This window comes from Symsagittifera roscoffensis, chromosome 5 (genome assembly GCF_963678635.1).
Source record: "Symsagittifera roscoffensis chromosome 5, txSymRosc1.1, whole genome shotgun sequence".
Classification (NCBI taxonomy): Eukaryota; Metazoa; Xenacoelomorpha; order Acoela; family Convolutidae; genus Symsagittifera; species Symsagittifera roscoffensis.
In genome coordinates, this window is record NC_087066.1 from 25928909 (window position 1) to 25943252 (window position 14344).

Genomic DNA, 14344 nt, shown 5'->3' on the forward strand with positions numbered 1-14344 from the left:
TCAATAGATTTATTTTGAGCATGGGGTGCTATAAGATCTGCCAGTATTGAGCCCCTAACGCAGTAAATTTATTTCTCAATTATAAACTCCGAAGTATTTTAACACCAATCCGAAGTATTACCGCGAAAAACGGGTCAAATGCAAAAATTAGAGCGACAAATCACGATATAAATAAGTGTCTTCATTTTGTTTAATTTTCTAGAAAAATTGGGTAGGATCTCAACATAAGTTTATTCTAATTAACACTCTGGCGTAGTTTCTCGTTGAGGCTTCAACTCACTAGCGTATAGCTATTTTCAAAACAAAAGTACGTGAATTAGTAAATTTTCAGGCATAATTTCAGTCAGTATAATATTCGAATACTTTTCAACAGTTCAGGTAAGGTGCTAAAATGCAGCTTTGACATCAAGTACTTGATATACTTTTCACGTTAATATACACGTTAATAGCTTCTGCTATGCAATATTCAAATTCAGCCTACAACTTTCTACATCTATTCAGTCACAAGTTACCAGTCGAGATGAACTAAACAATTAATTGGTCATACCTGAAATTGTTTAGTTCAACAGTCGTTATTCAATAAAAAAGTTCAATCAAATAAAAACAGCCTAGAGTTGTTTAGCGTTGTGATTACAGTTTCAAATAGTGTTCATGTGCGTAGTGAAGCCATTGTTTTGGTTCGTTAGTGTGAACTTCTATTCCATCCTTCCGTTGTGTTGGTGATCTACTTCTGTCGGGGGTTCTTGAAGTTCTTTCCTGCATACACCGCCTTGTCGCCCAATTCCTCTTCAATTCGCAGCAGTTGGTTATACTTTGCCAATCGTTCGCTTCGGCATGGGGCTCCAGTCTTGATCTGACCAGTAGCCAGACCCACAACCAGATCCGCGATGAAGGTATCCTCGGTTTCTCCGCTTCTGTGACTAACCATCACTCCCCATCCATTATCCATTGCCAAATTAGCAGCAGTGATCGACTCAGTCACTGAACCAATCTGGTTGACCTTGAGGAGAAGACAGTTGCATGCCTTCTTATCAATCGCGGTCTGGATCCTAGTCGGGTTAGTTACGGTCAAGTCATCACCGACCAACTGGATCTTGCCTCCAGTCTTAGTCATGAACGCACTCCAGTCATCCCACGCATCCTGGTCAAATGCGTCTTCAATTGACACCATCGGGTAGTCCTTGATAAATTCCGAATACAGATCCGACAATTGTGTCGGAGAGATGATCTTGGTCTGGTCTGGAGAAACGCTCTTGAAGTCCAGATTGTACTTGCCCTCTTGGAAAAATTCACTTGCAGCAACGTCCATTCCGAGCTCAACTTTGCCTTCATACCCTGCCTTCTTGATCGCTTCTATCAGCATGTTCAGACCCTCATTGTTATCCTGAATATTGGGAGCGAATCCTCCCTCATCACCTACAGCTGTTGCGTCCAGTCCGTACTTCTTTTTGATCACACCCTTCAAAGTGTGATAGACCTCTGCTCCAATTTGCATGGCCTCCTTGAATGAAGATGCACCTGTAGGCAGGATCATGAACTCCTGCATGGCTAGTTTGTTGCCGGCGTGGCTTCCGCCATTGATCACGTTGAACGCGGGAACTGGCATCACAACCTGGAGAAAAGATAATGGTAGTCTTATCATGGACCTCTAAAACGGTCATACATTTCAGGGGGAGCGGTGGTTACGTCTCCGCCTCTCAATCGAAAGGTCGGATGTTCGAGGCCCACCATGATCCGTGCTCGTTGCTTGAGGGTGAGGCAACACTACCCAGCCCAGAAAAATAACCAAAAAAATTGCATGTAGTTCTTAAACAGGGGCACAACAGCGGTTCGCCGTGATGAGCTGTACAGCTCTTGTGTTGGTCCTTTCCCCCGTGGATAAATGGTCTTAACTTGATTCAATATTACTAGCTTAATTTATCTCTTTCTTGTTATCAGGAATTAATTTCATTCAAGAATTATGTCTCTTCACCATAAAACATACAAAATTTGTTCTATTGAAATTTTCAGCTTTTCCTGCCTTGGGAGTCTTTCCGAGTTTGGCGATGTGCATGTACAGTGGGACTCCAGCATGAGCAGCTCCTGCTTTGCACACTGCGAGAGAGACAGCCAGAATGGCATTGGCGCCCAGTTCCTTTTTGTTCTCAGTCCCGTCCAACTCCTTGATCATCTTGTTGTCTATTTCTTCTTGCTGGGTGGGGTCCTAAATAACAAAAATCTTTGCTACATAACAAAAAAATCCTTCAGAGAAAATATCTGAGGCTTAAGAAGATGCAATTTTGTTGTTCATTATTGTCTCATTCACTTCTTCAATACACTGGCAATCGTATTATGTAAGAGTTTACGAGAGTTTCCACGTCCAAATCACAATCATATAATTTTGTGGCATAATTAAATCTGAAAAACTTAAATCAAATAGCCTTATTAATGTTAAAGGAGCTCTCAAATTATTGCATCTCCCAAATTGTAGCGAGGTCGTCATACCATTCCGACGACTACAGGTGCGATTTTGGTGTGGATGTTCTCAATGGCCTTGAGGACTCCCTTGCCCAGGTATGTCTTGGGATCCTTGTCTCTCAGCTCCAGGGCCTCATAGATCCCAGTGGACGCACCACTAGGCACTGCTGCTCGGAACATTCCCTTTTCCGTCTTCAGGTCTACCTAAAACATCAAACCAAACCAATTTTATGTTAAGCTCAATATCATATCACTGACTGAAGACCAATTGGACATTAGGGCTGCAAATTTGCACAGTGAGTAATTTGTACTGAAGCAATAAAGCTTGCAGTTAAATTGGAGATGTTATAGACAACAAAATTGTTGCCGCTTTCTAATTGCATAACAAGATCTTTAAAAATAAAAAATCACAAATCAAATTCACAAATCTTCTCATTTTTGCAAAATATAAGTATAAAGCAAGTATAGAGCTTAACGGATAATCTGCATTCATTAAAGAAAAATTCAACAGTTCATACGAGCAATAGTTCAATTCCAATAAAAATATAATAAGAAGTAGGCATGAATCATATGCTAACCTCGACGGTGGGGTTTCCTCGGCTGTCCAAGATCTGTCTGGCTTTGATAGATTGAATAGGCATGTTGAAGCAATAGTTTATTCACAATTCACTCTGAAAGTCACAAGCACACACAATAAGAATGCGATTACTCAAATTCCAATGACAGCTGATAGAAACTTAAACAAAGACTGTTAAGCTCGTCTCGATGTAAGATGCAGCACTGACCGAACACAGCCACACACCTCCAAAAAAACTCAACTGTGATAAAAGATATGTTCAGTTCGACTATGATGCCTGTAAATAAAACCTTACAATGACCTCGAGCTTTGCTGAGACCAATGAAGACTATCAAGGACAATTGCTTTAAAGCTAGAGTTACCAATAACTCGGACAGATAATTAATTTGAAAGACCATTCGCTAAAATTATTGAGATATTTTTGCATGCACTTCATTTTTATTTCTTGAGACAAAAAAATAGGTCAATTGCTCTTTTCAATTAATTATATCGGACATTTTAAAATTTCAAGATAATTTTGACCTTGAATCTTACACTAAACTATAGTTAATGCCAAATTTTTGGCAATATCCTTTTCGGTCAACGAATCTGAACGAAGTTAATTAATCTAAACTGCTTATTTCGGCGTCGAATTTCATCTTCTCACTGATTTCCATACATAAAAACCATTTCCAAAAAAAGTTAATTAACCTTGAAAGCTCTAGTTTTTTACCAAGTTGCTCAAGATCACTGATATTGCCATCAATTTGGCATTGACTATAACAGATCAATCGTCCCAGTTTGACCTGTGCAAATGATTTCGTTTTTTCAGACAACCTTGAGCCACAAATTCGGTCTGATAAATTAGGTTTTGTATGCAAAATTTTTCTTAAATAGGTCAAATGCTCTATTCAATTCTCTTTGTTTGTCAGAGCTTTTTGCTACTAATTATATTTCAACGCCCTTTCACTGTCTTAAGGCCAGAATTTTAAGACGTTCTCCGATAAATTTGTCAACAAATATCAGTTTAAAAAAACTAATATGAAAAAGATATTTTAGTTACTTATGAGTTATGACTGTCATAAATTTTGTATCTCTCTATAACTTTTTTAAAGAAAAAACTCGTGGATCAAAGTTGCATGCAAAACTCAGACAAAATGGAATGATTGCTCTTGCTAAATAATCCTGTCTGTGTCCGATGTTTTCGCAACTATATATTTAAAAAAGAGCAATTGACCAATTTCGCAAAAACTTTGTATCTCAAGGTTGTGTCAAACATCGTCACTATAGAGAGTTGCAAAAAGTTCGGACAGACAGAATTCATTAAAATAGCAACTGTATGGACATCATCGAAATTAAAACTGAAATAAACATAACGTCGAAAATTAATAAAGCAGAGTTTTGTTCAAAACCTATAACAACAGTGGGCAAATGCAGCTGAAGCCTCGAAAAGTAAACCTTGAAACAGGACAATTTTGCTCAGGATAACTTATGTTTTTTTTGCGATTAATTTCCAAATTTTGAATGATTCGATCAACTTCACTTCCGTTTTTTGGGGCGTCGTAATGTTTTTTTTGGTGAAAACAACTTTGATTTCGATTTTTTACCTAATTTTGCTAACCGTTTTATAATAAAATCTGAGTGTTCATCGCAGTATTTAAATATTAGGCTAGCATAATCATCGAATAATTGACGATCTCGCATTTTGAATTTGGTCTTACAAAAAATTCAAGGTTGTTCGGCTTCAGATTTTGCATGCAAAAAAGCGTCGATAAGCACTGATTGCTCATTTTAATAAACTCTCTGTCCGAACTTTCTGCTACTAATTATACATATAGTTAGTAGCAAAAAATTCGGACAGACAGAATCAATTCTGTCTGTGAACTTTTTGCTACTAAATGAGCAAGAGGTGCTTTTCGACGTTTTTTTTGCATGCAAAATCTGCAGCTGAAAAACCTTGAAATTTTGTCAGACCAAATTCAAAATGCGAGGTCATTGATTATCCGATGATTATGCCAGCCTAATTTTTAAATACTGCAATGAAAATCAAGATTTTACAATAAATCAGTTAACAAAATTAGTTGAAAAATCGAAATCTACCGTTTATGATGTTTTACAAAGACGACCATCGAGGAGTTATTTTCAATAAAAAACAGACTAGGCCGCCCTAAAAAAACAAGCGGAAGTGAACATGATCGAATCATTCAAAATTTGGAAACAAATCGCAGAAAAACATTTGTCACTGAGCAATAATTTTGCTGTTTTAAGGTTTACTATTCGACGCTTCGGATGCAATTACCTGCCGTGATAGGTTCTGAGCGAAAACTCTGCTTTATGACCTTTCGACGTAACGTTTATTTCACTTGTAATTTCTGTTGATGTCTGGACAGTTGCTCTTTTTAATTAATTCGGTCTGTTCGAACTTTTTGCAACTCTTTATAATACCACTTCTTTTAGGCGGATAATAAAACATGCTATGAAATAACTTCATCGAAATTGAACTGTCCACATAGATTGAGCAAGGAATTTTAATTTTGGTTGAAAAAATGGACTGCTGTTTCTTACACGAGGACTTTTTTGTGCAAACATTCTTTTTTATAACAACCATTTCGAACTTTCGAAAAACTCTGAGACAAAAAATTCAACAGCTTTAATACGATTCAACATTTTCATGAAACAGATTTCGTACAAAACAAACATAGCCAACTTACAGTTGGAAAAGAATAAACGCAAGGAAACTGAAAAAAAAACGACTTGTCAACCAAAAAAGAAATCACAAGTCAAACCGCGAAAAATCAAAACTGAGCGTGAACAAATTTCAAGACTTTTTCCTGAAAATCAAACGAAGAAAAAAATCAGCAAGACCTATATAACAGTACTCACAACGTTCATTACTCTTAATAAAAAGAAAAGAAATCTATCATCATTTTTTAGTGAAGTTTACTCTTTGATTGGAATACTAGATTTTAGATGATTAATTGCTAGGCAACACCTTGCCCAAATATTAACCTGAAAACGCAAGCAGTTCGTAATAGTGAGAAAATTATGTCGTTCTACTAAAAACTGGGTAAAAATTGCACAGTCAGTAGGCTCTTTTGCTGGTCACCTGATGTGATATGATATCAAATTAAGAAAAGCAGGTTGCTTTGCAAGTGGCACAGTTAAATCCCACGAGTATTCATTAGAAACAACGTTTAAAAGCAATTTTTCAACTCTTTCTAAATTTTCTGCAAGTAGCTAATTTGAGAATAACAACCAGATGCCTTATAAATGACATACTGCTTCTTGGAAAACAAACTCTTTTCACCCCTCAGTTCACATGTCACACTGATAAGTGTTTCTACCACAAACTTCCAAAATTTTCTGATCTTGTTAACAATCCCCCCCAATGGTACCTTGTAACGAATCTCCCCTCTATAAAGAAAGAATTGAACAATTAAGTGTATACGAATGTTGTACCTTGTTAACTACTTCCCCCCTACTGCAATAGGGGGGAATAGTTAACAAGATCCAAATTTTCTTGCAGTAATGCAAAATTTGGATCAACTGGTTAGTTTTAATTTGATTTGAATAACTTCCCAGCCAGATAAATTAGTTATCACAAAATGGCTTCTCAGGTCAGAAAACTAACCAAGCAGCAATTAAAGCCGTTTAATATAGCTGATACTTGTTCAAATTGGAATTCTTCAAGTATACTTTTAACTGCATAACGAAACTTGACCAAAAATTGAACCGAAAAAGTTTGGACAAAAATCATATGATCTTATGAAAAAGCGTTGTTTAAAGCAATAGTAAATTCGGATCCTTCGCAACTCTTTCCAATCTTACCACAGCAGTATATTAGTGTTGTACTTTTAACACAGTGAATTTCATTTAGACAATTTTTTGGAAACCATATGCTTTAATAAGATACAACACTCGGTCACAAAAAAAAATTAGGTGTAGTTCCTTCAATTTTTTAGAAGGCTTCGAACAAAAACATTTCTATTGTAAAAGAAATCTACAAGTACTTCAAGTTGATTATTGTTCCGACTTAAAAAGCATTAATTGCACTCATTTTACAATTCTGTCAATCTTTGATGATAGCTTCCTGAAAGTTCCGTTTTCATCAAAATTATCATTGATGATAAGGTAGGAAACTGAAGCTCAACTTATCTGCATTTTTTATTGCTTCACTTTCTGGTCGATCTTCAAATGAACCAAAAATTTGATTGAGCTTGTCATTATTAGCATGTCATGCTAACTTTGACTGGTAGCCCACTTATTGTTAAAATTGTTGACAAAGAATCAACGAAAAAAATCAATACACGGTCATATACTGAACCGATCCAATGATTTTCTCTTCGATGAGGATAGATATTATTGGCAAGTGAGCTAAATGCAAGTAAATAGCACAGTCAGGTTCAGTCTCGCATAGAATACCACAACGTAAGATCAATTCAATGAAAAGCCGACGTTTTCAAGTTCCGAGAAAATTCATTTTCCCAGAATCACTCACGTTTCAGATGAGAACCAATTATACCAATTCAACTATTAACATAAACATGATATTCTTGAGCCTTATTGACCGGCAACAGTCTTTTTTGATCTGACGTTAATGTCTGATAAAAATCTATGATAGGCTGGTAAAAGTTTGCGCTTCTTTCGAACTGAATTTGAACTAAGGTTCGCTCGCTAATCAAACGATCCATAGCGTGGCTTCTGAAAAAACATTCGCCAACTTGGTCTGTATAAATCGTAGGGTGCTTATATAGCGGCCACTTTTCAAGTGTACCATCCGCTAATTTCTTGATCGTTCGCTGAGCTAAACGATCATTTTCTTCGACTTCTGGTGGCGCATTGATGTGTATTTCGGCAATGAATTTTGGCAAACAGCATTGGCCACTTAGAACCATTTCAGCATACTTATCACAACTACAATATTTGTCAGTTCTGAACTCATGATGCGTTTCAGGGTCAATTTGCTTTAACAGCGCATTTGATAAGGACGATTCTAATGGTACAAACTTGACATCAAACCTCGATTCGGGAACCGATGGCATGAAACGGTCTGTTAGCAAATCATGCAGCGCCAAAACAAAATGTTCTCGCTGACTTTGCAACATGGATAGACCTTTAGCCGCTCCTGTATCTGTTATTCCGCAGTAGATAACTCCCCCAAAAAGTGAATTGAGGAAACTGCACACAGCTTTAGAGAGGGGTTGGCGAGTAGGTCTTCCACTTTTGTCGAATTTGACGAAGTTGGGTAGCTCCTCGTAGCTTAGGTTTCGGTGACCTTTGAACTCATGGGTTCTATCTTCGTCAAAATCAACGGTTTGACCTGTTGGATAAAATCGATCTGAATCGACAAGAGGCTGATTTTGATATCTTTTAAGAACACTTAGATTCTGAGACGCCATTCGAATAATCTGGAAGTAAAATATGCAACATTGTTTATAATTTTTGAGCGAAGATTTACTGAACAGTTATGGATTTCCGTGGATTCAACTCAGTTTTACAAGAAGCCATCCCATAATTTTGAATATTTCCTGCCGCAAACCCACGCCACATTATTTTTTTCATAAAAACTTTTCAGAAACTAATTTTTAACGTAACTTTTTTTGGACCAGAACACTTTCCAGAAGCGAACAATTACTAAATTGTAACAAAGATAGCCTGTTACTGTGCAAGTAGCATAGAATACTCCGACCATAATTTTAAAAAAATTTCCGCCCATAGTTCACGTTTTTTTTCTTCATATTAGTGTCTTTTTCTGCGTGGTGCGATAAAAGGTTCTAAACAAAAAATTAGGAATATGCAAAAATTGTAAAACTGATCTATAAAACCAAAAATATCAAAAAAATTACATTGCAATTATTTTTTGAATTTCCGAATGAAGCTTAAAAAACAAAAACAACTGTACTTGAGTGAAACTAAGTTTTCAAGGCCTAAATTAAGCAAAAAAAGCTATTGGAAGCCCACTTGCTTGCATTATTCGCTCAAAGTAATACAAAATCCAAAACTTTAAATCTGTTTTTCTCGATACTGGGACAAATTTTTGGAAATTCTTTTTATGTCGTTCGAATCCCGATTGAAAAGGCTTTAATATGATATACCACTCGATCCATTCCCTTAATTTTTTGTGGTACCTGATTTTGCGTGGAAAACAACAAAAAAAGAAAACTAAACGAGGATAGCCGGTTACTGTGCAAAGTAGCACAGAATGTTCCGACCATAGTCTATAGAAAATTACGGTTTAGCAAGTTTTTTTCCAATTTAATGTAGTTTTTTTCTCTGCTTGGTGTGATAAACTGATCTGACGTTAAAATATAATTTAGGCATATAAAAACATCATAATAATATAGGCAAACTGGAGAAAAATGTTGTAGAAGAATAACTTAAAAACTTTTTGGTTTCGAAAATCAGGCTAGAAAACTCAGAACTAATTTTACTTGCTTAAAATTAAATTTTAAGGTCTTAAATTAGGCATAATTCAGGCGTTGAAGGCATAATTCAGCTTCTCGCTTGCTTTATTCGCTCGATCAAGACGAAAAATCAAAAATTTCAAACCAGTTTTTCTCGACACTGGGAAAATGTTTGGAAACTTTTTAATGTGGTCGAAGCACGACTGAAATGTCTTTAATATGATATATCACTCAACCCAGTCCGATGATTGATTGTGGTAGCTAATTTTGCATGGAAAACAAAAAGAAAAAAAACAAACACATCCGGTCGGAACAATAAGACCTGTATACTAAGTCCCTCCCCATTTTCAATGGTCGGAACAAAAAAAGAAAAAACTAAAACACACCCGAATACAAAGTTGCTCCCCATTTTTAAATGGTCGGAACAACAAGAATGGTCAGTTCGCGTAAAAATTTCGTAGCAGAGTCTAACCACAGAAATTTTGGCCGAAAATGAGGAAACTATTTTTAAGTTCGAACGTTTTTTTTTAGTTGGAAGGGGGAATAAAATACTTCAATAAGCTATACAACTCGACCTTATCTGAGTTTTATTTGTGGTACCTACATTGGCGTGAAAACAAAAATCATTCCCTACCTCAACGAGTAGATTAATAAGACGTGTCTCATCTCTCCTCCCAGAAATTCAGGGTTAGAAATTTAGGGTTAGAAATTTGAAAAATCTTCCCCTAAAAATGAATTATGGTCTATAGGAAAAACAATAAAGAAACCATTTAAGGTTCAGCGGACGGAAAATTTTTCAAGGAAAAATCAAGCACAAAAAATTTATAAAAATGATGAAAAACTTTTTCCCAGTTTTTCTTTCTACTCTATTCAAAGTACTATGATTTTGCAGAGGAATGTTCGGTAATCCGAAGCATCAAAAAATTACCAGATCAGTAAGCCAAACTACATAACACATACTTCAATTTTGAAGAGGAGTTTTTCAAGCTGATGATTCCAGAGCGATCTTTGGAACTAATGAACTAATCAAACTAATATTTTGGTTCAATTTTTGTTCAGCGAAATCAGATAATCTAGTCATACAAATCTGAGCATTGCAGTCATGTGACAATGTAAGTCAATGACGCAAAGATTATGCATTTTCGGTTAACTGTTCTAGTCTGTCTATTTTCGGTTTATCGATGCTTCGATCTAATGACCTAAATCGATTTCAGATTTAAAATATTCTGGCTCTTTATCTTTATATCACGTGCAGGTGGGACTTGTCTCGTTACGATTCATCAGTGAGATAAACCCTTCTTGGTTAACCAGAAAAAAATCAGCCCAATTGGCCAACTGAACTATTAAATATGACAATAATGCACAGCGCAGTAAAAATCATGATTTCAGCAATTATGAATAATTTTGATGGAACTTCACTGTCAAGTCAAGTTGTCCAAATCAGTTATCGATTGCTTTGGTAGATGAGAAGTCATCACGCCAAAGTGACTTCTACTAGTCGAAATTCATATCTAGTTAACCATGCATCGATGGAGATTCAAAATTAGACTGAAGCGCCTCTGTCAACCAAGTTTTTCAAACATCACTATTTCCATATATGGCGCTACGAACCCGGATGCGCAAGATGTTAATCGAAGACATTCTAGGTCCGGTCGAGGGCATGAAAGTTTTGATTTTGGACGATTTCACCACTCGTATGATCGCGAACATAATGCGAATGTCCGAACTGAGCACTCTGTATAACATAGCTTCGGTGCAGTACGTAACATCAGTACCAACTGGCCGAAGAGGAGACTTTTCGGCTGTTTACTTCATGATGCCAACTGAACCGAATATCAAAAAATACATCGATGACTTCTCATTGAACCCTTGCCCTTACAGCAAAGGCTATATTTTCCTAACCAACACTTGTCCCGATTCACTTTTCACGATGCTGAAAAAAGCCAGAAGTCCCGTCAAAAAATTAAAAGGTTTCGAGGAGCTCTACTGCGAGTATATTTGTTACAGTGAAAATGCGTTTAGTCTCGAAGACCCAAGTCACTTCAATTTACATTTCAACCCCAAAAAAGTACACGAACGTGGGTACCTAAACATGAAAATAGCCGCAAAATTAGTCACAATATGCGTACAGATGAAACACTACCCCAGTCAAATCCGATACTTCGGAACTGGTTGCGGAACAGCCAATAATGAAATCGCTACTCATTTCAAGCGCAGCCTAAGTCACTTCAAACTCGAAAACAGTAACTTTCACTGGAAATCTGTTAACTCTACGTTGCTAATAGTAGACCGAGGTTTCGATACTATAACTCCAGTTATTCACGACTTGACTACCGAGGCACTAGCTCGAGATTTTCTAGGAATCGATGTCGAAGGAAACGCTGACCAAAAAGACCGACGGGAATCTTACTGTCCGAACCAGTATGTTTACACTGTAAAAACAGGCGCCGACTCCGAGAAAATTGAAAGGCGGGCATTTTTGGATGACAGTAACTTTTTGTGGTCTAAAATCAGATTCATGAATATCAAAGAAGCTGTCAACTTCATGCGATCCGAAATCGACGCACTGCAAAACCAGGAACAGCTGGAACATGGGAAAGTAAAAGATCTTGACTTGACAAAATTGAATCAAATGATGAAAATGTACCCAGAGCAACAAAAGAAAAAAGCCCAGATTGGGGCACTTTCTTACGTTTTAGACGCTACACTTCAAAGTTTTGCACGGGAGCAGATTGAATGTGAACAAACTTTGGCTACCAACTGCAGTAAAAAACCCAAAGAGGGTCGAAACTGGAAGCTCGTTTCCGAGTTGTTGAAAAAAGACGCTAAGGGCGAGTTGAACAATGCTCTGACAATTCACGAGAAAATTCGACTGCTAATACTTTACGCTCGGTCGAAAGCGACAGTGAACGGGCTTTCTCTGAGAGAACTAAAAAGTAGAATGTTAGAATGCGATGTTACTGTTGAGTATTTGACAATAATTACCAACTTATGTTATATGGGTGTTCCGATTTTGAACCAAGACTCGCAATGGGAAAATTACGAGGACCAAGCTCGGGATTGGAGGCTATGGCCAGTGGCAGATAAAGATACCGGGGGGAAAACTGTACGACCTGATCAAATGCCCGAATTTATCAAATGGTGTCCGACTATTTATCACTTAGTTAAAACAATGATTGAGAGTCCCAAAGATATGTTAGACCGCTATCCTTTGATAGAGATCAGGAATAGACCTGTAGTTAAACGTAAAAGAAGAAAGAAGTCAAGGTCTAAAAGGTCTTTGAGGTCCCAACGAACTGTCACTACCGCTGAGTCGTCGTACAAGTACGTGTACGACTGCAACGATTACGAATTTCTGGAGCGAGAGTTTAAATCTTCTTTTATTGTTTTCGTAGCAGGAGGTTTGACTTATGGTGAAATAAAATTGGCGAAAATTCTCACCGACTTGTACAAGGGGAACCAGGAAGTTGCTGTTATCTTTGGGTCAACGCAAATTTTGAATCCCGATGACTTCATTGAAAAGCTGCATAATTTGAACCCCGATGAACCCAAATATAAGGGAGAGGACAAACAGTTTGTCGTCGCAGAGAGCAACTATTATGACAGAAAGTAAACTCAGGTCGAATGAATTCCGGACACCAAAGCAAGAACAGCAAAATACTATTAGATCCAAAGAATTGAAAAACTATTGTTCTGAAATACTTAAAGGAAAAACGACAACTTCAACCAAATTTAGTTTTGCTAGCATTAACTGATCGTTTTTAAACAAGCTAAAGTACGCTTAAAAATAAAAAAAAAAAACTTGACTACATCTTTTTTTCGCCACTTGTGATACCACAAAACTAGCATTGCAAGCTAGCAGACAGAAAAGGAAAGGAGAGCCACAACATTTCAAAATGTTTTTTTTTGCAATGATTATTTCTGGAAAGGATATCCAGAAACACAATCGACAGCGTTAAATGAAACAAAAACAATTACCAAGCGTCAACTGATCCGACAAACCTTGCGTTAAATACCAAGTACCATAAACAAAATTGTTGTCATGTGAAACTATAAAATCTGTTTTTTAGATTTTTAGCAGTGTGCGATCAGCAGGCGAGCATTAAAATTTCGTTTCTCTTGAAACGACCCAAACTTTAGTCACTAAGCCGATAAAACAAGAAGAAATCATTTGGACCGAACAAAGTTTTTACGGGAAAAACAGGAAATTATATAATAGAAATTAAACGTCAATGCTAGTAAAACTAGAGATCGCAGGAGTAAATCTAACCACTTTAAAAAGTAGAATGGAAATTACGTAGATAAAAAAACAATTCTAAGATGTGGCAACTGAGCCTCTAAAACAAAAGCAGACAAATAATCGGCCGACAATTTGTTTTTGAAACGGATTATTTCCCGTTTGAAAAAAAAAACAGGGTTCTGGTCAGATTTGAACCCAGAACTTTAGCTTTTCCAGGCGCATTCGTTCCAGATACCAAGTAATTCTGTTGAACAAGTTGTTAACCCGAAAAAATTCTATATTCTCATTAATATTCTCATAATATTCTCTCTTCTAAAAATCACCTAACTCTCTTCCAAACACCAGTCATCGAACAATCGCAACAAACATATGCTAATTAATTGCCAAATAGAAATCAATTGAAGCAGTGCACAGGTTCTAAAACTGAGCAATTTTAGAAGATTTAGATAGGAGGGAAAATTTTTTTATTTATTTATATAGCACAAGCGTTTGCTTGAGTAATAATATGGATTTCACTGTCCAACAAAATACGTTCTTAAATCATAGCAAAAATTTAGAAAAACTAAAAGCTCAGGTTTTTTTTGAAAATTTCAATAAAAAGTACATTGAAAATTTTGGCGTTATAAATAATGGAAAATTGGGGCCTAGATAGCAAAATTTGTCATTTTATTACGACCACTCACGAAT

General features: G+C 36.6%; 2 protein-coding genes across 2 annotated transcripts in view; one reads left to right on the top strand and one right to left on the bottom strand.

Moving 5' to 3' along the window:
• Positions 1–308: 308 nt before the first annotated feature.
• Positions 309–14344, bottom strand: part of LOC134846945 (enolase-like) — a 39209-nt gene continuing 25173 nt past the window's right edge. The window contains exons 2-5 of the mRNA XM_063864386.1: positions 3036–3129; positions 2485–2661; positions 2021–2203; positions 309–1612 (exon numbers count right to left, since the gene is read on the bottom strand). Coding sequence (XP_063720456.1) covers positions 725–1612; positions 2021–2203; positions 2485–2661; positions 3036–3098 — 1311 coding nt within the window. The 5' untranslated portion in view covers positions 3099–3129 and the 3' untranslated portion in view covers positions 309–724. The remainder of the gene's footprint in view (positions 1613–2020; positions 2204–2484; positions 2662–3035; positions 3130–14344) is intronic.
• On the top strand, positions 11042–13030 carry LOC134846670 (syntaxin-binding protein 1-like). The gene has a single exon (XM_063864055.1). The coding sequence runs from the start codon at positions 11042–11044 to the stop codon at positions 13028–13030; it is 1989 nt and encodes a 662-aa protein (XP_063720125.1).